Raw genomic sequence first — 25,971 nt, 5'->3', positions numbered from 1 at the left:
ATACAACAAATAACTCCCTCACTAACCAACTCAGTACACCAATTAATTAAACAACTAACAACCTAACTAACTCACAACAAACTAACTGATGATGACCAATTAACCCATAAATCAACTCTTTAGTGTGAGCTAACCAATGATTCAACGCATACAACAAACTAATGGACTCCCAAGAACGTACCAACACGGGTGATCAAGGAACAACAAGCTACCAAAATAACAAAGGAGGCAAGTAAGGAACTAACACGACTATAATAGTTTATGTAGATGAAGTGGCCAATGAGGTTAGAGGTCAACTGGGTTGGATCTTTTTCTGGCCTAACAAGAACCACAAGAACGGGTTGAGATCCCGTTCTTAAGAACCACAAGAACGGGTTGTGATCCCGTTCTTATGGTTCTTGTTGTGTCAGTGTGAACGCAGGATGATTGGAGTCAACTTACTGAGCCAGTCCATGCTGGCGCTCCTTTGGCTCTGCAAGTCCTCCAATGAGACGTGACTCGACAGGCAAGTCACTGAGTTCTCCAGAGGACTTCGAGCTTTTGGAGGGTTTTTTGTTGTTGTTGTTTTAAGTAGCAGCAGCAGGTTAGCAGAGCCGGTTCCGGTCCAGCAGAGATGATGGAGGAGGAACGAGAGGAGAGAAGGGAGAGGCCACACCACCACCAATGGTGAAAAAGTCAGCCTGACCAACCCGAAGATCATTCATTCATTCATTCATTAGATTCTACTCATTAGAGTCTACACAGTCTCTTTGCAGTGGAACCCCCAAAGTTGTTCTGTTTGAAATTCACCGGAAAGCATTAGAAGCACACTGAAAAGAAAAATTATACTAAGAAAGTCATCTTACAGGAATAAAGTCCTTTTTTTAAAGAGACAGTAACTCAGTACAGTAAAGGTACAGTAAGTCATCTTGCAAGAACATTCATGATTGATGAATAGAAAAAAAGTAAACAACCATTTTTCTCAGAATTATACAGGTTTTTATCAATGTATAGAAAGTATACCACTATTTTTTCCCCTTGGAAATATACAACTTTTCTGGAAAACATGAAGCTCTTTTCTACAAAAAAAATACATTTTTTCTCAAAAAATACAAACTAACCTTTTTTTTCTCTGAACTATACATTTTCAAGAAAAATTACTTTTTCCTGAAAAACATGGTATATTTTGGAGAAAATATTTTCTATTTTTTTCCGCTTTGGAATATAAATTTTTTCTGGAAAACATGTGGCTCTTTTCTAGAAAACATGACTATTTTCTCAAAAACACATTTTTTTAAATCATAAAATAAACAACTTTTTTTCTAGAAAACACATGACCAATTTCTGGGAAATATGGCATTCATTCCGAGAAAATATTAGACCAAAAAAAAAAAATCAAAAACTTTTTTCCTGGAAAACATTTTTCCACTTTCCTCTGGAGAATATGATATCATATATTATCCTTTTTCCTCAGTGAAATATTTTCTCAAAAAACTTTTTTTTAGAAAATATATGACTTGTAAATAAATGAATACATGAGTACAATTGACTTTCAGTGTGGCCCTAATAGTCCTTCCTGGTAATTAATAAGTACTAATAGTAAGCGATTGCTTATAAGCTAAGCTAAGCCATCAAAGTCCTTTTTCCACTTGTGTGACAATTAACCAATAAATTAAAAATTGACCTTCGAAGAGATGATTTATTTTCTCATTGTTTCCGCCGAGAAACTAATTGTGTTGGACTTTGGAGGTTCCACTGCATTCAGAGCTGGCCAACATTACAGCAGCACATGTCTTTGGAAAGATCCCTTCTGATAAATTCGTCATTTATCTCGGACAGTGTTGTTATCACTTGATAAGAGATGGGGAACAGTGAGTGCTTTTGTTTTGATAGAGTCGTAAATATTTGCGATAGACTTGAAAGACAAAAACTTTCCAAAGACTGGCGGCTGGTAACTAGTGGCCGACATTATCAACAACACACACATTATTGTCCATATAGTTGGCATGCTTTGTTTTCAGAAGCACGGTGGAGCTGTCTGGCACTCTTTCACCGGTCACAACAATAGGTACGGCAATTGAGGTGGAAAAAGTGGCAGCGGCTCATCCTGCTTACAAAAACATGTGGATTACTAATCAATAAAAACTAGTTGTCGACAAACTAGTTTCAAAAACTGGGTCAGTTTGTCGCTTTTCTTTGGCAACGTCCTAAAAATCATGCAGCGGACACTTCATTAGGTACTCCTGCACACATTAAACGACATCCAAAACACGAGCCGGAGCTTTACCATCAGAGAGGTATTGTTTGTTGACTTTTAATGTGACATGTAATTTTAGAGCACTGCACGACACTGACAGACGCTTCTAATAGTTTCATTCCCCTCAAATGAATAAAGAAATCATTAAAATGCATAGTAAAATAATTATATTCATCATATTTAATGTGAATAAATGTGTAATATTAGGGAAAAAATGTGTGAATATTATTATTTGTCATTATTTATTTGCTGTTATAGTTTTAATAGTTCAAATTTTTTTATAATATTATAATTTTTTAAATAAATTTTATAGTTCTAATTTAGTGTGTATATTATTCATTAATACATTACTATAATCCATAATAATAAAAACATAATAATAATAATAACTATTATTATTATTAATAATAATAAAAATAATAATAATTATTATTATTATTATAACAATAATAATAATAATAATAATAATTATTATTATTATTATTATTATTATTATTATTATTGTTATTGTTATTGTTATTGTTATTGTTATTGTTATTGTTATTGTTATTGTTATTGTTATTGTTATTGTTATTGTTATTGTTATTGTTATTGTTGTTATTATTATTATTATTATTATTATTATTATTATTATAGCGGAGGACTTTTTCTGTTGGATCTTATTACGTTGTGTACCTAATGAAGTGGCCAGTGTGAAGTTAGTCATCTCAGATGAGTTCATCAAAAGTGATGAGGTAGATGAGGTTTCGGATTAAGAACGACAACATGATTAGATTTTAGTATTAGTGGCTTTTGTGCAGACGAGGGCAGCGGCGTGGTGGCGTCCCTCAGTGGCCTGTAAACGGCAACCCAACCCAGGATGGCCCAAAGAGGGCTTGATTTTGAGGAGGAGGAAGAAGGAGGAGGAAGGAGGAGACTGCACCAAACTGGCATCATCAGTATTACCGTTCTCCTGGTTGGAAAACAGCCTACTTGCGCTGGAGACCGTCTTGCCGATGTCGGCCAGCGAGCGCAGGTTGGACTTCTTGGTCTGGTGGCGGTGTTTCCGTAGCAACGTGTACATCACCTTGTCCTTCAGCTCGGCCTTCAGCTGGCCGCACTCAATCTGGTTGTCAGTGATCATCTCTGGAGAGAACGGATGAAAACGTACCACGGAATGGTTTGAATGACTTCAAGAATGCTAACATGCTAACATGCAAAATGTTTGTATATGTGCCTACCTCTGAAAATGCAAAAAAAAAGTTAGTAGAATTATGTTAGCACGCCAACACCTTGCATGATATCTCTAAATGTCTGATTAAGTTCATAATAATGAAAAAATGTTACTGTTTATGTTAGCATGCCAACAATCCTAAAATGCTAATGTTACCATCTTAACAGTGTTCATATAAGTGGCGTACCCATGAAAACGGCTAAAAAGTCTACTATGATAACATTAGCATGTTTGCGATGCTAACATGCAAACACCTAGCATGATAGTAGTAAATGTTTACAGTATATATGTGTCAACCAAAAAAATACTACTATGCTAACATTAGCATGCTAGCAATGATAACATGCTAATGTTAGCATGCTAGCACCTAGCATGACAGTGCAAAGCGTTCACATACGTGTCTGCCCATGAAAAGGGCTAAAAATGTTACTATACTAATATTAGCATGCTGGCAAACCTAACATGCTAACACCTAGCATGATAGCCGTAAGTGTTTATATGTGTGTCTACCCAGGAAAATAGCAAAAAAATGTAGTATGCTAACATTAGCATGCTAGCAATGCTAATATGCTAACTTTTCAAGTTATTTTGTACACAGATAAAAAACGTGACCTCCGAACTTGCGTTTTGACCTGCCCTTGGCGGAGGTAATTGTCAGTTAATCAATTGTCAATTTCCCTGAGGGAATCCCAAAGGGATTAATAAAGCATTCTGTCTGTCTAATAAATCCTACATTTTGAGAAGAAAGTCCTTGTATGGAAATACAATCATTATACTACGTAATACTACGTAATACATAATACTAAGTAAAAAGCTGTAAGCATAAAAAGTGTTAATTGCAAGCACTTCATTAGTGTGACTTGTCAAAGACTACAAAGATGAAGGCTATTTTTTTTCATGAACATCCAAGAGAATGTTGACTGATAGTAGCCTGGGGGGTGGTGGGGGGGTCACAGTGCTATTGTGGTAAATGGGCTCAAAGCAAGAGGCCCATGCAGCACACTCAATTACTTCACATTAATCACTGCAAGCGCTCCCTCATGCACATTCAGAGTTTGGGTGGTGGCGTGAGATGGACGACGTCATCTTCTCATCGAATTAGGAAAAGTTTGGCTTTGCAAACTGCGATCAGAGACGCTCTCAACCAAAGAGGGCACGGAATGCTCCAGCCGAACAGAGCCGGTAGAACCTCTGAAATCAAATAACCGACCAGGGACTCACCTACAACCTGAGGCAGAGTGGACGCGTCCATGTCCAGCATGATGGTGCCTTTCTCGATGCACGTTCGCAGCTCAAACAGGCTGTGCAGGGACAAGGTGGCCACGTGGGGTTTGCTCCAGCGCTCGCCGCCTTTCTCCACCTTCTCCTCAAACTTGATCCACCTGGAGGCGGGACAAAGCTTTCTCAGGTCTGTGGCATTTGGGCAATTGTTTGACCCTTGCATGGGTTTGGTGTGGAAGAATGAACCCCAATGGATCAAAATCCCACCCACTTTTCACTTCCTGTAGGGGAAACATGTCCCAATAATTTTGTCTGCAGGTATATAAAAGCGTGTCAACATGCAGAGCACATCTGTATTTAAAAATAAATATTCTAAAGCATTCACAATCAACAACTATTGTCAGTAAATATAAAAACAATAAATATAATAGAAATGAAATTACAATACAATTAATTAAATATAAATTGTTCATAATGAACAAAAAATTAAAAAAATCTACTTCTACAAAATAAATCTAAATCTACAAAATATGTATTCTCCACATTATTATTTATTATTATATGGGAGCCAGGCAATGACATTTCGTTGGCAATTTCACTGCTGTGTAATTGTGAAATGACAATAAAGAAAGTCCATCTATTTTAATTAAAATTAAAATTAAAATTAAAATTAAAATTAAAATTAAAATTAAAATTAAAATTAAAATTAAAATTAAAATTAAAATTAAAATTAAAATTAAAATTAAAATTAAAATTAAAATTAAAATTAAAATTAAAATTAAAATTAAAATTAAAATTAAAATTAAAATTAAAATTAAAAAGCTGCATTTTGACAAGAGCAAAGTCAAACTAGTAAGAAACAAAAAAGGTGTCATTTTGCAAAAATAACGCCATAATATGAGAAAAAACTAAAGTCATTTTAGCAGCTTAAAGTTGAAATATTAAAGCTAAAACAAGTTATTTCTAAATAATTTCATGAGAAACAAACAAAATAACAAATAAAGTTGATGGACAACTGGGTTGGAAAAAGTTATAGTGTTAAGATAAAAAAGTTAAAAAAAATTCACAAGAAAAAATGTAAAAATAACAACAACAGAGGTGATAAAAACTGCCATTATTAGCGTAAAATTAAATTAAAGTTAAAATATCAGACAAAAAACTAAGAAAAAAACTGAGAAAATAATGTAATTTTATTAGCATTTATTTGAAATATTAAAGAAACAAATACAATATTATACGGATAAAGTCATTATATTTTCAAAGTTGTACGTTGAAATATTTGGAAAATGTAAAAATAAAACAGCAAAAATGGGGGAGGGGTATTATTCAAAGCTGAGATGCAGTTCTAAGCATACGTATTCCCATGTGTGGCTTTCCAAAATATCACAGTGGCATCCTTCCATTTTCCACCATGCTGGAAGAAGTTAGGAGAAAGTATGAGGCGCTAACCTGGCCGTCTCCTTCCACTCCATCTCCTGCCCGTCCACCGACAGCAGCTCGTCCAGCTCGGTGAAGAGCTGGGGGGGCGCCGGGCCGTCATCCTCCTCCCCGAGGATGAAGCGGATCCTCTCGGCCGCCGGCGAGACTGCAGAGACAGGGAAGATACTCCGTGTCAAAGGGCGGCGAGGCGGCTCCAGCTCTGCCTCATCGGGACCCCCCTCGAACTCTGGGGGTGGCGGCGGGGGTGGCGGTATGATGACTAGGGCCACCTCCTCTGCTTTCTCCTCCGTGTCATCCTCTTTCTCATCCTGGTTGTTGTTGTTGTTGGACATGTTCACAAAGTCACCCCCCCCAACTTTGTCCGAGCAGTAAGCTAGCTAGAGCCTCATGAGAGTCCCTCCACTTGGGCGCAAGTGACGGACCCTCTCAGCTGCCCAGACCAGCTCTGTGAACCAGGTAGGAGGGGGAGTTTGTGTCCCCACAACCGAACGCCCCCACCGCCGCCGCCACCTCTCACTGTTCAAACAGGCCTTCGCCATTGGCCCTCCAAGCCTTGGCGAGCTGCCCTGGGAGCCCCTCAGTGACAATTAGGAAATGGTTCACAAGCTGGCCCATTCTTCAGCCCAGGCTTGGCTTTCTCTCCTCTTGTCTTCTCATTTGAATATTTAGCCGGGCGCATAAAAAGAGAAGAGGCGAGGTGAAAACTCCACACAGCACGATAGATAATCATCCTCTGTCAAGAACTGACTTGTTTATGTTCTAAACATCAATCCTCTACCTCGCTTTGCTCCACTTTTCACAGAAGAGGCATGCAAATGCTCACGTAGGCTTCGCTACACATCTTAAAACAAAACCTGGACCTCTACCAACTATCTGTCAATCGGTTACAGACAATATATGACATCGATTACGTTGGACCAGTGCAGCTTTACAATCTATATTATTAATCTATATTATATTATTATAATATATTATTTTTATTTCTTCACACTTATTTGAATTCATTTATGTGTAATAATTTGGATTATTCTTTATCATTTTGTTTGTCATTTTTATGTATTTGACTAATTGTCACTTTTATTTAAATCATTTTGTTTTGTTTTATTTTATTCTTATTTACATTACATTTTTTTTTAATAGTTTTACACATGTTAAAGTTATTTTATTTGTATTTCTTCTTCAATTTTCTTTCAATTTTTATTTGTTTTTACTCTTATTTAAGTCAATTTTATTTGTATTTATTTGATTATTTTCTACAATTTGATTTCAGTCATTTTTTTATGTTATTATTATTTCATTTTATTTAAGTCATTTTATTTGTTTGTTTTTTTTTACACTTGTTTAGGTCAGTTTTATTTCTATTTATTTTATTATTATTTGCAGTTTAAGTTAAGTAATTTAATTGATTTTTACACTTTTTAAAGTCATTTTTATTTGTGTGTTTTTTATTAAGGTTATTTCTACTCTTATTTGTTTGATTATCTTTCACGCTTTTATTTAAAAAGTGGATACTTCTCGGAGCCGGACGTGGACAATCACAGCTCATGAGCATTAAAGCAACAGACGAACAGACGCCTGGTAAAGCTTCATAAAAGCACTTTTAAACTGTCTCAACTCCAGCATCAAGGCCAAGTCTTGGACAACAATATTGCACAGCATAGGGTCGTTTTGAACATGATTTAAAATCAATAGAAGTCTTGCTAAGCTCCAAAAAGTACCACTGAGGATTGAGACTCCCTGACCTACTAAAGAAACAGCGCCAACGTACAGTGCATCCGGAAAGTATTCACAGCGCTTCACTTTTTCTACATTTTGTCATGTTACAGCCTCATTCCAAACTGAATTAAATTAATCTCTTACCTCAAAATTCTACACAAAATACTCCATTATGACAATGTGAAAAAAGGTTTTTTTGACATGTTTTGAATTTATTAAAAATAGAAAACAAAAAAAATCACATTTACATAAGTATTCACAGCCTTTGCTTAATACTTTGTTGATCCACCTTTGGCAGCAATTACAGCCTCAAGTCTTTTTGAATATGATCCCACAAGTTTAGCACACCTATCTTTAGGCAGTTTTGCCCATTCTTCTTTGCAATAAGTCTCAAGCTCCATCAGGTTGGATGGGAGACGTCTGTGCACAGCCATTTTCAGATCTCTCCAGAGATGTTCGATCGGATTCAAGTCTGGACTCTGGCTGGGCCACTCCAGGACATTCACGGAGTGGTTCTGAAGCCAATCTTTTGAGATCTTGGCTGTGTGCTAATGTCTACTGTCTATATGGTCAAGGTACATGACCAGTCTACTGAGGTCAAGAGCGCTCTGGAGCAGGTTTTCATCCAGGATATCTCTATATATTGCTGCATTCATTTTTCCTTCTATCCTGACTAGTCTGCCAGTTCCTGCTGCTGAAAAACATCCCCACAGCATGATGCTGCCACCACCATGCTTCACTGTAGGGATGGTATTGGCCTGGTGATGAGCAGTGCCTGGTTTCCTCCAAACATGGCGCCTGGCATTCACACCAAAGAGTTCAATCTTTGTCTCATCAGACCAGAGAATTTTGTTTCTCATGGTCTGAGAGTCATTCAGGTGCTTTTTGGCAAATTCCAGATGGGCTGCCATGTTCCTTTTACTAAGGAGTGGCTTTCGTCTGGCCACTCTACCATACAGGCCTGATTGGTGGATTGCTGCAGAGATGGTTGTCCTTCTGGAAGGCTCTCCTCTCTCCACAGAGGAACGCTGGAGCTCTGACAGAGTGACCATCGGGGCCTTGGTCACCTCCCTGACTAAGGCCCTTCTTCCCCGATCACTCAGTTTAGAAGGCCGGCCAGCTCTAGGAAGAGTCCTGGTGGTTCCAAACGTCTTCCATTTACGAATAATGGAGGCCACTGTGCTCATTGGGACCTTCAAAGCAGCAGAAATGTTTCTGTATCCTTCCCCAGATTTGTGCCTCAAGACAATCCTGTCTCGCAGGTCTACAGACAGTTCTTTTGACTTCATGCTTGGTGTTTGTGCTCTGACATGCACAGTCAACTGTGGGACCGTATATAGACAGTTATTATATTTCCAAATCATGTCCAATCAACTGAATTTACTGCAGGTGGACTCCAATTAAGCTGTAGAAAGATCTCAAGGATGATCAGTGGAAAAAAGATGCACCTGAGCTCAATTTTGAGCTTCATGGCAAAGGTTGTGAATACTTATGTAAATGTGATTTTTTTGTTTTCTATTTTTAATAAATTCAAAACATGTCAAAAAAACCTTTTTTCACATTGTCATAATGGAGTATTTTGTGTAGAATTTTGAGATAAGAGATTAATTTAATACAGTTTGGAATAAGGCTGTAACATGACAAAATGAAGAAAAAGTGAAGCACTGTGAATACTTTCCGGATGCACTGTATATGACCTTTGAGCTCGGCTACATCGAATCTGACATGATCAATAGGCTATACATTAGGCTAGGCTATCGATAGCAATAGGGTTTGGCCAGGCTAGTGGGAATGTTGGTCCGGGTGGTGAAGATGGCTTCACGGAGGGCATCCACGGTCTGGAGCTGATGTCTGTTTTGTAAACTTCCCTTGCCATCCATCCTCAAATGTTCTCCATTGGATCTAGATCAGGGGAAGACACAGGGTGGTCCAAAAGAATCAGCTTATTCTGAAGTCCTTTGTGAGGTGCAGAGTTGTCCTGTCATTCCCACACAGACAAAGGCCTTCAGCCATGAGGGATGCCCCCTGCAACATCTCCACATAGCCGGCTGCCGTTTGACGCCCCTGCACAACCTGAAGCTCCATTGTTCCGTTAAAGGATCACAATGGCGTGCCAGGAATGTTAGAAGCCGTGAGGACAGTCAAAGGAGAACAAGACTTCCTTCCACCTTTCAATGACCCATGTTTGGTGCTCTTATGCAAATTCCAAACGGACAATTCTGTGGCGTTGAAGGAGACGAGGCCTTCAAAGACCTTTGATTTCTTAAAAACCGCCTCCGGCAGATGGCATCTGATGGTTATTGGAACCGGTAACAAGCTTCACTCGTCACTTGACAGACAGCCAATGGGATTGATGGTAGACTTTCTTAGGGTCTACCACTTGACGTTTTTGTTCCACAACCCTCAGGATCGTTGAAGAAGTTTGAAATTACTTCCTGTGAGACGCCTTGCTTCTGCAGCTCGACAATCCCAGCGCGTTCAAAGAGAGAAAGCTCTCTTGCCTTTGCCATCAAGGGATCATGACAGTGTGAATACCTGACACGAAATCACATTCAATCCACATTCTTGCTTTTCAAGGCTGCTTTTAAAGACACTTTGATGCACTTTGCAATAAATGCTGACGTTGAGAATTGAGACTGGCTGAGGGGTGGATGTGGTTCCCGCTTGTAAGCAACGATAACTTATGAACTTCAACCTTGACCTCTTGGCCGCTAAGGCCAAATATAGTTCCCAACAAGTTACCCTGACCTCCAGCTCTAATCCCAAAGGTTTGGGTCGGGTCATCAGTTCCAGCGTATCTCTTTGGGTGTGATGGTGATTCCCAAGCAATAGGTTTCTTAGCTGAGATAGCAGACTGGCACGTATCATTACAGATCATTGCAACTTCACACTCCAGCAGTTGCTAACAGTGAGGTAGTGGTGGTGGGGGGTGGGGGGGGCGATATCCAGGACAGGGTGAAAGCAAAGAGGGGTGAGAGCAAAGCACGAAGAGGAGGGATAGAAAATGAAAATCCCATCGCTCAAACGCAATTTCAAAGGCGTGTGTTCTCTAGCCGAGAGCCACGGGCGCACAAAGAGCACTTTGTCCCCGGCAGCAGAGCATCATGGGATAAGGGATGGACGAAGAATGCCCCGCTGCCCGCCACAGAGCTTACTGTGAGCGGCCCCGCCAGAGAACCGCTCGGTCCCACTCTCGACATGCATCCTACACAAATACTTTCTGGGACACTTTGCACGAGTCTGTGTGTCTTTAACTGTACGTCTGCTCCTCACTGGGCAGGAGCGAAACTATGCAGGGGGACCGTTGTTAGCGCAGCACAGTCCCACGTTCAGTATGCAGGACAGCTCACCGGACGGCTTGAATGCAGAGTGACACCCTGAGGGGGGCTCATTGAGAGCCACCAAGCTCTACTTAGAGGGAGAGAGGCTAAGAAAAACCACACAGACGACCTTTTCCACAGCATAGCTTGTCAAAAGACGAAGCAAGTGAATATACTTTAGAGTAGTCGGTGTACAGCTTGTACGGCACCATAGATTCATCCTTCACTTAAAGTTAGTCAACACGCAGCCATTATTGTTCAAAGGGCTGCCAACACAAGATAACTGCGCCTTGCCTACGTCACGGTGCACAAGTGCTGCCGGCACGTGTCACCTTTAGGGGGACCTTCGGGTGGGGGCGGGGGGCATGCTCTTCTTGACAATGTCACATGTTGGAATCCATTTTCCCCCTTTCAATAAACCACCGAGCACCCAGCGTACGGCAGCACTCATGCAGCCACCATGCCTGACAGTGGACAAAACACGGCTATTGACAGTAGGCCGTGTGTTGAGTCATTTGAAGTGGATACTACTACTTTGTCCCAGGCAATTCTCACCATTTTGGGGGGGTGAAGGTGGGATGGAGGGGTGAATCCCAAAATTTAAGCAAGCGGTGCAAATATGAGAAATATGAGAAAAAACTAAAGTCATTTTAGCAGCTTTAAGTTGAAATTCATTCATTCATTCATTCATTTTCTACCGCGGGGGTGCTGGAGACTATCCCAGCTGTCTTCGGGCGAGAGGCGGGGTACACCCTGGACTGGTCGCCAGTCAATCACAGGGCACATATAGACAAACAACCATTCACACTCACATTCATACCTATGGACAATTTGGAGTGGCCAATTAACCTAGCATGTTTTTGGAATGTGGGAGGAAACCGGAGTACCCGGAGAAAACCCACGCATGGACGGGGAGAACATGCAAACTCCACACAGAGATGGCCAAGGGTGGAATATAAAACAAGTTATTTTTTAATAATATTATGAGAAACAAACAAAATAACAAATAAAGTTGATGGAGAACTAGGTCGGGAAAAAGTTAAAACGTTAAGATAATAAAGTAAAAAAAATCACAAGAAAAAATGTAAAAAAAAAAAAACAACAGAGGTGAAAAAAACTGCTATTATTAGATTTACATTAAATTAAAATGCCAACCTGGAAGTAAAAGTAAATCCGTGATAAGTCACGTCGACCAAGGGGCAAGGGCGGGACTTGACAACTAAGTGACCATTGGTCTAAGGACGATGGAAGTTCCATCCATCAGACCGTGTCGTGTGCGGGTTTGTTTGGTGTTGGCGTGTCCTGTCATCCGTTGATTTTTATGGCAGAGCGTGATATCGCGGCTGATGCTACGCGACCCGCATGAGCCAGCGGCGCATCCCGGCCGGTGTTGACTGTTAACAAGCCGCCATTGAGGAGCGAGCAGTGTTGCCATAAACAAAGCCACGCGTGGGCGCGCCTGGTCTACAACTTCCAAGATCGAAGGGGAGGATTTGTTCTTAGAAATGAATCGGAAATATTTGCATGCTGATTTACTGCGCAGTGTGTCACCAACGTTGCAGCCTTGATTCGAAGCGCTAATGTGACGCCATGAAAATAAAACATATGTCATATTTAACTCATTCAATCCCAGCCAACCCCTTCATTACTGCCCTTTATAGACCGTTCTTTCCTTCAAGGCACTTAAGCATACATAAACATGGACCCTTTCATCAGAAAAAAAAGTTTGTTTCTACCTTTTTCCGTTCTGTAGTAATTTAGCAGTAGAACATGGGTCAGTTTCAGGAAAATATCAGTTCCCGACTAGAAAAGGGAGGAAAGCAGATCTATTTCAAGCAGAATTTTCACTTTGACGCAAATATTTTTTGTTTTTTTGACAGCTCAAATATCGAAACAACATAAACAACACAAAAGGGGATGTTTTACATCTAAATAATCATTTATTTACAAATATGTTCACATATGTGTGTGCATGTGCATGTGAGTTAAGAAGAAATTGCTAAATTTTCAGGAAATTTAGACAAATGCATGAGAACGAAAAAGGAAAACAGATGAAAAATGAATGTATAAATAAAACAAATAATTGGTAGAATAAATGAATTAAAATAATACAATGAATAATTTGTAATGGAAAAATTAAAAATTCAGAATTATTTAATGAATTAGACTTCCGACAGAATTGATGAAATTGTCATCAATTTGGATGAATTAAAATTGGCCTTTTATCCTGCTCGCCGGCTGCAAACCGCTCGACTTTTCCACACTCAAAGTCAGCGTGGGCAAGCAGATGGGTCGCCTCTAATCTATTCTGTGATTGGATTTCTGTCCTGAAGAAAATCCCCCCCCTGCCACTCTGTCTCACACACACACGCACCATAATAGGAGACATGTCCACATTGTCAAATCCAGTTGTTGTCACACCATGCGTGGGCAAGCAGACATCATTTTCCGTCCACAATCACAAGACGTAATCAGCCGTGTTGCGGAGCTGTTGCAAATTGGCGACGGTATCATTCGAATGCGAGCACTCACTGGGCTAATTTAGGAGAGTTTTTTTGCCGTTTATGATGTGAGAGTCGCCGTGCATTCTTTCAGTTTAAGTCCCACCTACATATAGAGTCACTGGATGGATTTTTAACGGCATTATCCGTGCATGGAGCACTTTGCTTTTCTGTCATGAAGTCTTTTTATGGGTAAAGTCAAGTATTTCAGATGAGACTGGCAAAATAATCAAGCATCTTTTGTGTATTGATCTGTTTTGAAGTGTGCCTAGTCAGAAATAGTCAATATATGGTAAGAGATCTGTACTATTTTAATGATGTGCTGATAAAAGGCTAGTCCAAGATCCTCTATGTTAGGGGTCCTCAAATGGTATCAACCTGGGGCCCTGATTCCCAACAATCGTTGAGTTGCGACCCAATTTCATTGACTTTTAACCAAGCAAGTGTACTTGTTTTACGTAATTATACGTCCTGAGGCAGCTAGGAGACCATGGTTCAATTCCCACCCTCGGCCATCTCTGTGTGGAGTTTGCATGTTCTCCCCGTGCATGCGTGGGTTTTCTCCGGGTACTCCGGTTTCCTCCCACATTCCAAAAACATGCTAGGTTAATTGGCGACTCCAAATTGTCCATAGGTATGAATGTGAGTGTGAATGGTTGTTTGTCTATATGTGCCCTGTGATTGGCTGGCGACCAGTCCAGGGTGTACCCCGCCTCACGCCCGAAGACAGCTGGGATAGGTTCCAACACCCTTGTTGGACCCTTGTGAGGAAAAAGCGGTAGAAAATGAATGAATATGTCCTGAGGCAATTTGAGAGGAATTATATTATTATTGTAAACAATAGCCGGATTTGCCTGCACAGCCGCTGTGTCGTAGATTCTTGTGTGTGGGGGGGGGGGGGTCTTTAAAAACATATTTTTTCATGTTCAATTTCACAGGAAGAATATGCACATGGTCACATGGAAGCAAAAAAATCCTGTTACTAACCTTTTTCCAAGCATCCTAAAAGTGTGCCTGAGGGCCTAACGGAGGACACCGCGGCCAACAAAGCGACAGTAGACTAAACAAGCACACAAAGACGGAAGGCCAAGGGCAAAAAAAAAAAAAAATGGAAATCAGCCGCCCCGGGAGACGCCACATCAGCATCCCGTACAGCACGACTGTATCCGAACGGCCATTACTGCGAGTGGAAAGTCACTCTGCGCTGTCCACTCGTCAGTCAGCGGGACGCGTGGCACTATTTCTGTCCGTAAAGTTGACTCAGCAACTTGGTGGGGTGGGGGAGGGGGGTGCAGGGGTTTGCCGTAAATGCAAGCAGCCTCCAAGAGAGAGACGGACACCAGCTCTGACATCGCGACTTACCGAGGGGCTTGAGGATGCTGTTGCCGACTTCCTCGTTGTCCGACTTGTCAGACGTCCCCTCCGCCTTCTTGTCCTTTTGGCCGCTGGTGGGCCGCCGGCGGTGACGCCTCCGACGGCGATAGCTCTTGGGCACTCTCACACCGATGTAAACGGTGTGATGACCTGAATAAAGAAAAAGCAGATGTGACATCGGCCATCTTTTTGCAAAATGTCAGGGAAATTGCATTTCGTTTAAGAGGCGCTGACATTTACGAGCTCTGCAAAACAAAAAAAAGCAGACTAAAGCATCACCCTTGGGTTGAGTTCACAATCTCACGTGGCGAGCAAATGATCCGAGGGAGCAACGTGTGGGCTTACAGAGGTCGCAGTAGGCTGTCAGAGCAAATATTTGGACAGATGACAAAGTAGCACGTAATAGCGAAGCCGGGCTCGATGGCGACAAGGCGCATCGGCACCCGATGCAGTCTGACGCGTGGTTTTATATCCGTCACGTTCAGGGTCATTAATGGCGCAAGGAACAAAAGTGTTTGCTGATAGCACACCAGTGAAGTGGACTTTAATGCCAACGTGCCCACCCCTAATGTTTACTAAATATGGTACAGGCTGCTTCAATCTATTTATACTTGGTTAGCAGTATGCATTTAGTGCAAGATTGGTACTTTAAAAAAAGGCATTGTTTTCAACTGCCAAAAGGCTTGAATTTCCGTAAATATGAATTAGATTAATATTGCGCATAGAACTGAGGCCACATTTTTGCTCGTCTTGTGTTGAAATTGTGTGTGTTTGTAACAGGACTTGAGATTTTAACACTTTTAACAGTCAATTTGCACGCTACATATGAATACTATCATACATACTGTATGATAACCAATGAAATACATGTTGGTTGTCTACCATCATGAATTTGTAGTTTTATGTGTGTACTATTATGGATCGTTATCGGAATCGGCTTGCTTGCGTCCACCTTGTTTTGTCACACAACAAAGACGAAAGGGTTTACAAATAGCACACTAGTGAAGTGGGCTTTAATGCCAACACGCCAAGACCTACGTATGTAATATTTACTAAATACAACTTTACGAAATACGAATCTATTTATACTTGCCACTGTTTGGTGGGACACAGGTTGTACTGCTGGGGTATATTTTTGTGACAACGCCACATTGGAACACAAAAAATGGCAGACGTAAAATGTTGCCTTGTTTGAAACTGTCAAAATGCATCAACATAAAATACATATGGATTCCGATCAATTTTGTGCGCAGAACCGACGCCACGGTTTTGTTTGTATTGCTTTGAATTTTTTTTTGTTTGTAACAGGACTTGAGATCTCAACATGGGCCAAAAATTGTATCTCTTCCTTTAATTTTGATAAAGCTATGACAATTTGTACTCATAGATTCAATGTCATTTAGGTGGACACTGTCATTGAAATCAACTTGTCTCCTACATATGTATATAGATTATTATAAATAACCATAAGTTATGGTTGTTGAACATTATGAATTTTATGTGTGTGCTATTATCCATCGTTATCGGAAATTGGCTAGCTCGTGTCCACATTGTCTAGTCACTCAACAAAGAGCAAAAGTGTTTACGGATAGCACACTCGTGAAGTGGGCCTTAACACCAACGTGCCAAGGCGTACGTATGTAATGTTTACTAAATACGACACAGACAGGTTGAATCTATTTATACTTGCTATTTGGTGGTACACATGTTGTACTGCTGGAGACAAGATAAAATGTAGCCTTGTTTAAAACTGCCAAAAGGCAGGAATATACAGTAAGTATGAATTACGATCAATTTTGTGCGCAGAACAGAGGCCACAGTTTAATTTCTATCACATTGAAATTTTTTGTGTTTGTAAAAGAGCTTGAGATCTCAACATGGGTAAAAAATTGTATTTCTTTGTTGAATTTTGACAAAGTTATGACAATTTCCACTCAATGATTCAATGTCATTTAAGCCGAAACATTAAAATCAACTTGTCTGCTACATACGTATATATACGTATGCCTATACAGTATACTATCATAAATAACTGTTTGATACCCAATGGAACAACTTATGTTTGTCGAACATCATGAAATCCTAGTTTTATTTGTGTATTATTATGTATCGGTTATCAAAAATGGCTAGCTGACGTCCACCTTGTCCACCAAGTGTTTACAGATCGCACACGAGTGAAGTGGGCTTTAATGCCAATGTGCCAAGAGACATGTAATATTTACTAAACACAACACAGACAGGTTGAATCTATTTATACTTGCTGCTGTTTGGTGGTAGACATTTTGTACTGCTGATTTTTTTTTAGAAGACATATGACAAACGTGAAATTGTTTGAAACTGTCAAAATGTGTAAACATACAGTAGTCATGGATTCCGATCAATATTGTGCGCACAACTGAGGCCACATTTTTGCTTGTCTCGTGTTGAAATTGTCTCGTGTGTTTGTAGCAGGACTTGCGATCTCAACATGGGCCAAAAATTGGATCTCTTTCTTTAATTTTGATGGAGTTATGGCATTTCTTTCCTCGTGTATTTTACTGTTTGACTCCAGCTGACATCATTTATGGTGCGTAGAAATATACTGTATAAAAACTGCATGATGCCCCATGAGATATGGTGATTGTTTTAGTTTTACATATGTGTTACTATGTTATAATATATTATATCATATTATATAGGTAATTCATGTAGGCTAGGTCCTGCCCACCTTGTCTAGTAATACAACAAAGATTAAAAGTGTTTGCAGATAGCACACAAGTCAAGTAGACATAAATGTCAACATGTCAACACGTAATATTTACTAAATATGGTGCAGAGTATAAATACAAAGTATAAATTCCGATACATTTGCGTGCAGCACACAGGTCACAGTTCTTTGTTTTCGGTTGTATAAACATGCTAGCACTTGTCACCTTTCCTTCCTTGTCCTCATCGCAGAGCGACACAATACTAGTCGTTTTCAACAAAGACAAAGTCGTTGGGGATCACTGAAGTCTCCGGATGGAGTTGGAAAATGTTGGACCAATCGCCACTGTTCCAAACTCACAATTAGTATTTAGTATTAGACTACGGCTCAAGTAGGGCTAGCCTGTCAACATGGCTACAAATTGCACTGCTAAACAGGAAGAATAGGCCCACCACAACAAAAACAAAATGAGGACGGTAAGTTTGGGACCTCTGGCCTTCAAAATGTTACTTTTGTGACAGCAAAGCGTGAAAAGCTTTCAACTTTATAAGCGATACAAGGTATGTTTTTGTCCAAAGAAGAATAGCTGATATTATTGTGCGACAAGCATCTAAAATGACAACTAACCAGGCTATGTAAATGTATTTCTCCACCGAGAGACGCGCTGCGAGCTAAAATTCAGAGAAAACAATGAAAGTGTGAGACAAAAGGCTCTATACAGGATGAGATCGCTTTCAAATGCGGCCTTTTGGAGCCACGCGCTGACGATGACCCAACCAGGAAGTGTCCAACCCCCCAAAAAACAAACAATGGCTCCTCTTGAAGCACAACAACATTCATTATTCCCCCCCGGCACAATGCAGTGCGTTTAAGAGGGGTTCATCTAAATGCAACAAGGTTTTCCGCCGTTCTTTCAAATGTTCCTGGGATCACGCAGCACAAGATATTGCACCCGGGGGGGCTAGCCGTCGGGCCGACGGAGACAGGACCAGCATGACCCGCACTTGAGCTGCTGACCGTGAGGCTTTGGGTTCAACAAGGATGGCACCTCGCTGTTGTTTACGCGACAACAGTCGAGCACCAGATCAATGGAAGCCCCCGCATGCATTCCCCCCTCCCGTTACGTATTATGACGCAGTAAATCATCTGCTGAGTCATCACTGAGCCAAAAACTGGTGCCAACATGACTCAATGCTCACAACATCCGCCCTTCTTGTGGAACTTCGTACAGGAGGACACCATCTACATTCATCATTGTTACTTAAACGCCATGTTTGAGGTCTCGATTATTCTATACCAGGGTTGGGGAAACTTTCTGACTCCGCATTCAGTAAACAAAATTGTCCAGGGTCCAGACTATATATTGGATACATGCCAACTGTTTTACCTTTGTAATTCTACCAGTCCACCAGCAATAATTTATCCGTAAAAGTGTCATACGTTCTGTCCCCTTTTTTTCAGGAGCACTTTAACGTCAGACTCCATTAAATAACGAAATAGAATTACAATAAAACTATTAAACTATTATAAAATACTTGACTCTGACTACTTGAAAGTCGTGTTGCCAGCTTGTATGTTAAAGGTTTAAATACTTTGGAAGCAACTGGCGGGCCGGATTCAAACGCTTTGGGGCCGCATGTGGCCCCCGGGCCGTAGTTTGCCCACCCCTGCTTTATATATTGTTTATATATACTATACTATAAAATAGTTTTCTTACATCATTCTTGGCTGTATTGGATTGTTAAAAAGTTGTCACCCTGGATATGGTAACATTTTAAAATAAGAATATAAAAATAAAAATAATGGTGAAACTACACATATAACATGAATACACAAGTTTTAAAAACAACAAAAAATTACAAATATTTTAGAAAAAATATTTTGAAAATCCAATAATTCAATTCCTCCATAAAAATTCCAAACTTTAAAAAGTTAATGCAAAAAAACATGGAAATGTGTTTTGTAAATGCCCAGAAATGTACACAAAATTACGAATAAATTTGAACATATAAAATAAACATTTGAAAAAAATGACATTAAATTAAATTCAGCTCATATGTGAACATTTTAGCGAGAAATGAACACCTCCCTGTTTTCCCCCCTGGGGAATCACGCTGGAATCACGTCAGTTTATAGAACACTGCTACCGCTAACAGGGGCTTTGTTGCTAACCAAAACAGCAGCACCCACCGCGAACATAACGGCTGTGTAGTTTAGTGGACATGTGGACACTTGAATGGCGTTCTGTGCTTTATGCTTGACAGAGGTAACGATGTAAAGGCACTGGCAGCCAAACAGAAAGAGGACATCGCTATTCGTGCTGACAGATGAGCAGTAAAAGCTAGCGTGAAGCCATTTGCAGACGTGGTGAGGGTACGGAGGCGAGAAGCACGGAAAAGAGTGGAGTCAGGGCGCTGGAAAGGAAGATTTGCAGACCGCCCCAGCAGCTTTGTGTGACTACTTCCTCTTCTTTTCTCCAGCCTGGATGGATGGAGAACTCATTTTGGAGCTGAATGAAGTGAAATGGTCGTGTTGGCAAGAGGGGAAGTTTGTTTAGCTCGCTAAGATTTCTGAGCGGAGGCAACGCCGAGCGCTGGTTGCCCGCGGTAACCGGCACTGGGACCTGCCCCGGACTAGCGGGGATGATGGGCAGGGTGCCAGTGAGCATGGGGAGCATGCTAATGCCAAACTGCTTAGCATCATTTCTATGTATTTCTATAACTTTATTTTCGCTTCACAGCTAACTACGAACCAGCATGTCGATGAGAGGGGGTAGGATTAAACAAACTTTGCTTTGTTTTCTCCTTTTCAGGCATTGTGTAAAAACATTTGACGTTACCATTACTGTAAAAATGTATGAAATGAAATCATTTGAGAATCGGTAAAAATAATTCATTTGGGAAAAATAAATATAAAATAAATTACATGAACTTTAAAATACAAGAATATTTTTTATATTTATTTTTTATTTTTATTATTTTATTTTTATTATTTTAATAATTTTTTATTTTATGATTATTATGACAGAAAATAATACAAATAGTGGTGCAGATCAGGATAAAGGTGCGTATCAAATGTTTGTCAGCATGTTCGACCTCTGAGAAACTCTGAACTCTGCATGGTTTATTTCTATGTCAAAGCCCCCTCTTTCCACTTCCATCTGTCAGTCATACAGCTTAGCTTTAGCTTAGCTTAGCTGAGGCACCAGAGAGTGTTGATTTGGGGGGAAGGGGGTTGTGTCCTTATTTAGTGCTCCCAAATTCCATCCCAAATCTTCTGTTGTTTCTTGTAACAGTAGCTTGTAACAGTAGCTCTTTTCAGATCATTTAGGGGATATACTGCGTGATATTATATTTGACACGTTGAGTGGGTGTTTGTGTTTTTGGTGTCGTGTCTTTTCAGGAAGCGAGGGGGCGGGAAGGGATTAACAGCGACGTAAACACACATAACATCACATGTTCGGCGAGTCTTCCTTCGCGCCACGCCGCTAAACGGTGTGGAAAAGTGTAGAATGTGGCGCCTGTTGGACACCTCACCTACCACGGTAACTCTTCCGGGGAAGTAATGTTTACATTTGTAGTGCTATCAAAACATTAAATAAGAATAATCAAATAAGAAATCATATGAAAAAGGCACAAAGAATGTAAAAAAAACAACAGAAAATAGCATTTATATACATTTCAATACATTTCATGAATAGATAAATATAAAATGTATGTAATATTTGTATTATTTAAGTCTTAAGTCTTAGCGTTATATTATTTGTAAAATATATATATGTATATATAGTAAAAGTCTTACAACTAAGAATCTGAAAATAATAATAATAATACTAAAAAGTCACAAAGATTGTAAAAACCAAATTTTCACAACCTACAAAAACATTTTTACAACCGACCATTGTAACGCTACTTGTTCACATACATTTTAATACATTTATTTAACATATAATAATGAACTTAATTTAGTATATGTATTTGTTAATTATCATTATGTTATTTGTAATAAATATGTAGTAAAAATTGTAAATAAAAAATAAAATAAGACTAAAAAGACACAAATTAAAAGAATAAGCTACTAGTAATTTACAAATGATTTACAACAATATTTGACAATATATATATAAAAAATGTAATCCTATAAAATTAGTGTGAAAAATACAAAACAATATTAAAAAATGAAAAATCACAAACAAATTAAATGCATAAATTTGAAACATTTACAAAATAAAAAACCTTAAAATAACCAATTTTAATAAGATTGGAAAAAATACAATCATTTTAGGAATAGTTCCCTTGACAAGAAAGAGCGAGAGAAAAGAAAAGTGGGCCCAGCGTGGGGTCAACTCACCTTCGACCTCCTCCTGATCGCAGATGTGCTTGACCAAGGACGCCCCCCGGTCCAGCACGGCCTCGTCCTCCATCCTGTAGTAGTAAAAGAGGAAGAAAGACTGCTCACACCTCTCCTCCAGTGACAGCGTGGAGCCATAGCGCTTCGGCTCGTTCACCTGCAGCAAATTGGGACTGGGGCTCAGTCTGGTGCTGCTGGTGGCGCTCATGTTGGGGCGCCCCGAGCTAAGAGGCGCACATGAAGGGGGCCGCCCCCCCCTGAAAAAGGTGCTGCGCGGGCCGAGCGGGAGAATGGGTGTCGTCCTTGAGGAGGGCAAAGTGCACAGCCAATTGGTTGGGTTGCGTAGTGGACTTAATCTGGCGGCGGGAGGTGAGGGCGAGGACAGGAAGTCTCTGCTAATTGGCTGTGATGGGGATGGAGTGGAAGCTTGTGTGCAACGTAAACAAGCTCGGTCAAGATAATCATGAAGAGGTGTGTAAAAAGAGACAGGAAGTCACTAATTGACAACACACACACACGACCAAACCTCTCCGTGTGCTTGGGAAACGCCCGTTTCCCACCTCCCACCTCTTCGTCCTCCTCCCCCCTCAAAAACAAGTGCTCCATCACATGTCTGTCTACTCATCCGCCCTTACAGGATTACGCCGGCTTTGCTTAAACAACAACATGGGTGCCCGTAGCAGGAACGCCGCCTACAAGAGAAGCCGGCGAAGGGTTAACTAATATGTAATATGTAATATGTAATATGTAATATGTAATATGTAATATGTAATATGTAATATGTAATATGTAATATGTAATATGTAATATGTAATAAGATTTTTTACTACCATTTTAGTAGCATAAACTTGGGAAAAATGGGAAGATTATAAAACACCAAATAAGGGTGTATTTTGGGAAAATTAGGTTGCAGAAAAAGCTAATGTTACGGGAACTAAGTCGTGATTACGAAAAAAAAAATGCAAGAAATTTGGCGAGTACACGTGATGAGTACACAAAAGTACACAAAATGACAGTAGTTAATGAAGAACAAACCCACCTAACCCTGACCACTACTCATTAGCTCCTCATTAGTTCCTCAGTAACTACTCTACTCATTAGTTTCTCATTAGTTCTTCATTAGTTCCTCAGTAACTACTCTACTTATTAGTTCTTCATTATTTCTTCATTAGTTCCTCAGTAACTACTCTAAATACATTTCTTCAGCAACTACTCCACTCATTAGTTCCTCATTAGTTCTTTGTTACTTCCTCAGTAACTACTCTACTTATTCATTCTTCATTAGTTCCTCAGTAACTACTCTACTCGTTCATTCTTCATTAGTTACTCAGTGACTATTCTATTCATTAGTTCCTCATTAGTTCCTCAGTAACTACTTTAAATCCATGTGCCTCATTTCCTCAGTAACTACTCTACTCATCAGTTCCCAATTAGTTCTTCATTAGTTCCTCAGTAACTACTGTAAATACTACATGTGCCTCATTTCCTCAATAACTACTCCACTCATTAGTTCCTCATTAGTTCTTTGTTACTTCCTCAGTAACTACTCTACTTATTCATTCTTCATTAGTTCCTCAGTAACTACTCTACTCGTTCATTCTTCATTAGTTACTCAGTGACTACTCTACTCATTAGTTCCTCATTAGTTCCTCAGTAACTACTTTAAATTCATGTGCCTCATTTCCTCAGTAACTACTCTACTCATCAGTTCCCAGTTAGTTCTTCATTAGTTCCTCAGTAACTACTCTACTCGTTCATTCTTCATTATTTACTCAGTAACTACTCTACACATTAGTTCCTCATTAGTTCCTCAGTAACTACTTTAAATTCATGTGCCTCATTTCCTTAGTAACTACTCTACTCATCAGTTCCCAATTAGTTCTTCATTAGTTCCTCAGTAACTACTCTAAATCAATGTGCCTCATTTCCTCAGTAACCACTCTACTCATTAGTTCCTCATTAGTTCTTCCTTAGTTCCTCAGTAACTACTGTTAATCCATGCGCATTAGTTCCTCAGTAACTACTCTACTTATTACTTCTTCCTTAGTTCCTCAGTAACTACTCTAAATACATGTGCCTTAGTTCCTCAGTAACTACTCTACTCATTAGTTTGTCATTAGTACTTCAGTAACTACTCCAAATGCATGTGCCTTAGTCATTAGTTCTTTGTTAGTTCCGCAGTAACTACTCTAAATGTATGTGCCCTAGTTCCTCTGTAGTATACATATTCCTCATTAGTTCTTCATTAGTTCCTCTGTAAGTACTGTATTTTGTGTACCTTGTCATTGGTTCCTCATTGAGTACCGTATTTTTGTGTACCTTATTGTAAAGCGAGACCAAAACAAACAGCCGAAAAAAAACAGCTGCAATTTGTTACAAAAATAGAGATATTTATTAAGATATTGAGTGATGTTATGAAAAACAACGACAAGGAATATTATGGCCACACTGACTTCATTCACGTAAATTTACGACTTTTTTTCATTAATGTACAACTTTATCTCCAGTTTTTTTTCAACGTGGCATGAATGTCCCGTGTAATGTACAAAAAAACTAAAGTCATAAATATTTGTCAAATTAAAAAGTGTGGAAAAAGGGCAAAGATGGACGTCCATAATCCACTTCTTCACCTACTGTATGCCACAAAGCTGACATGCCGTTTTTTTCTCAATTCTAAAGAATATAACTTCACGTGTTGCTTTACTAAATATCAAGTTGCATCCTTTCATCTTTCACTATGTGGCCCTCACTGGAGAAGAGAGGTTTGGACACCCCTGCAATGGATAATAGCCCATAGTGGGCCTCCCAGGTTTCCACCCCCCTCCCGGATGTCCCCTATTTCCCCTCGTCCAACCCTTTGGGTGGGTGTCTTGCTACCTTCATTGCCATCTATTGATCAAGTTGGGGTACAGCAGGACAGCCTGCTCACTCCTCTTCTGCTCTCAGAGGGCGTTTGAGGATGTACATTTTTCATGTGGGGGGCCAAAAAGACTTGTCTTGCTGATGGGATGAGCGCTCGTATGTCATGTGACAACACATGAAAAAAAAAAAAAACAACGTTGTAGTTTTGGTTTTGATATGCTACTAAATGGATAAGATTGATGACCTCTTTTTCCTAAGTCCCATAATCTCTTCTCTTGATTCCGTACAGTCGATATACTTTATTACTGGGCATGATTTGGTCCTGCATGATGTCAAGATAATCAACTGGTGATTAATAATAGGTAGTAGTAATAGTACAGCTGCATAGACTAAAAATATTAAAAACAAAATAATAAATAATAAGCAAAAAACTAAATACAGTTGTAATTTTTGTAATATATACAGTTGGAGAAAAAGTTATAATATTATGGGAATAAAGTCAAAATACTTTTTAAAAATGACAAAGATTAAAGATTTAAGACAAAAGTTGAAATACTTGGGGGAAAAAAGTTTTTAAAAAAAAGTACAATTACAGCCAAAATATTCTGAATAATAAGTTAGAAAAAGTTATAATTATGAGAAAAAAGTAAAGTAAAAATGAAAATAGAAAGTCAAAAATAATTAAATAAAAAGTCAAATATTAACAGAGAAGGGTTTTATGACAATAAACTTATTTTGAGGGAAATTAATGTCATTTTAGTAGCATAGAGTTAAAATATTTGAAAAAATATTTTATTATTTTCAAATCACAAATATTATATGCAACAAACACTAACTAAGTAAGTTGGAATTTTTTTTTATATTTGGAAGTGTAAAAATGTATAATATTATGGGTATAAACTCAAAATATTTTAAGATTTAAGAAAAAAGTTAAAATACTTGAAAATTAAAAAAGAAAAAATGTTCAAAAAAAAGTAAAAAGTCAAAAAAGTCAAAGTATTCTGAATAAAAAGTTATAAAAAGTTACAATTTATAATTATGAGAAAGTAGAA

General features: G+C 39.2%; 1 protein-coding gene across 5 annotated transcripts in view; it reads right to left on the bottom strand.

The window, feature by feature from the left end:
* slc4a4a (solute carrier family 4 member 4a) overlaps positions 1–25,971 on the bottom strand; it is a 51,200-nt gene that overhangs the window by 22,568 nt on the left and 2,661 nt on the right. For 2 of the 5 annotated variants that reach the window (XM_058069740.2, XM_058069739.2), the window contains exons 3-8: positions 22,058–22,131; positions 15,010–15,171; positions 6,120–6,255; positions 4,671–4,831; positions 3,182–3,361; positions 442–537 (exon numbers count right to left, since the gene is read on the bottom strand). In XM_058069740.2, coding sequence (XP_057925723.2) covers positions 442–537; positions 3,182–3,361; positions 4,671–4,831; positions 6,120–6,255; positions 15,010–15,171; positions 22,058–22,131 — 809 coding nt within the window. The remainder of the gene's footprint in view (positions 1–441; positions 538–3,181; positions 3,362–4,670; positions 4,832–6,119; positions 6,256–15,009; positions 15,172–22,057; positions 22,132–25,971) is intronic. The other 3 variants (XM_058069741.2, XM_058069743.2, XM_058069742.2) reach the window with 2 other exon arrangements.

The sequence above is a fragment of the Doryrhamphus excisus genome, linkage group LG3 (assembly GCF_037039965.1).
Source record: "Doryrhamphus excisus strain RoL-2023G ecotype Guam linkage group LG3, RoL_Dexc_Guam_v1.1, whole genome shotgun sequence".
Lineage (NCBI taxonomy): Eukaryota > Metazoa > Chordata > Actinopteri > Syngnathiformes > Syngnathidae > Doryrhamphus > Doryrhamphus excisus.
The sequence above is the reverse complement of the archived record's forward strand: the minus strand, read 5'-3'. Positions and strand labels throughout refer to the sequence as shown.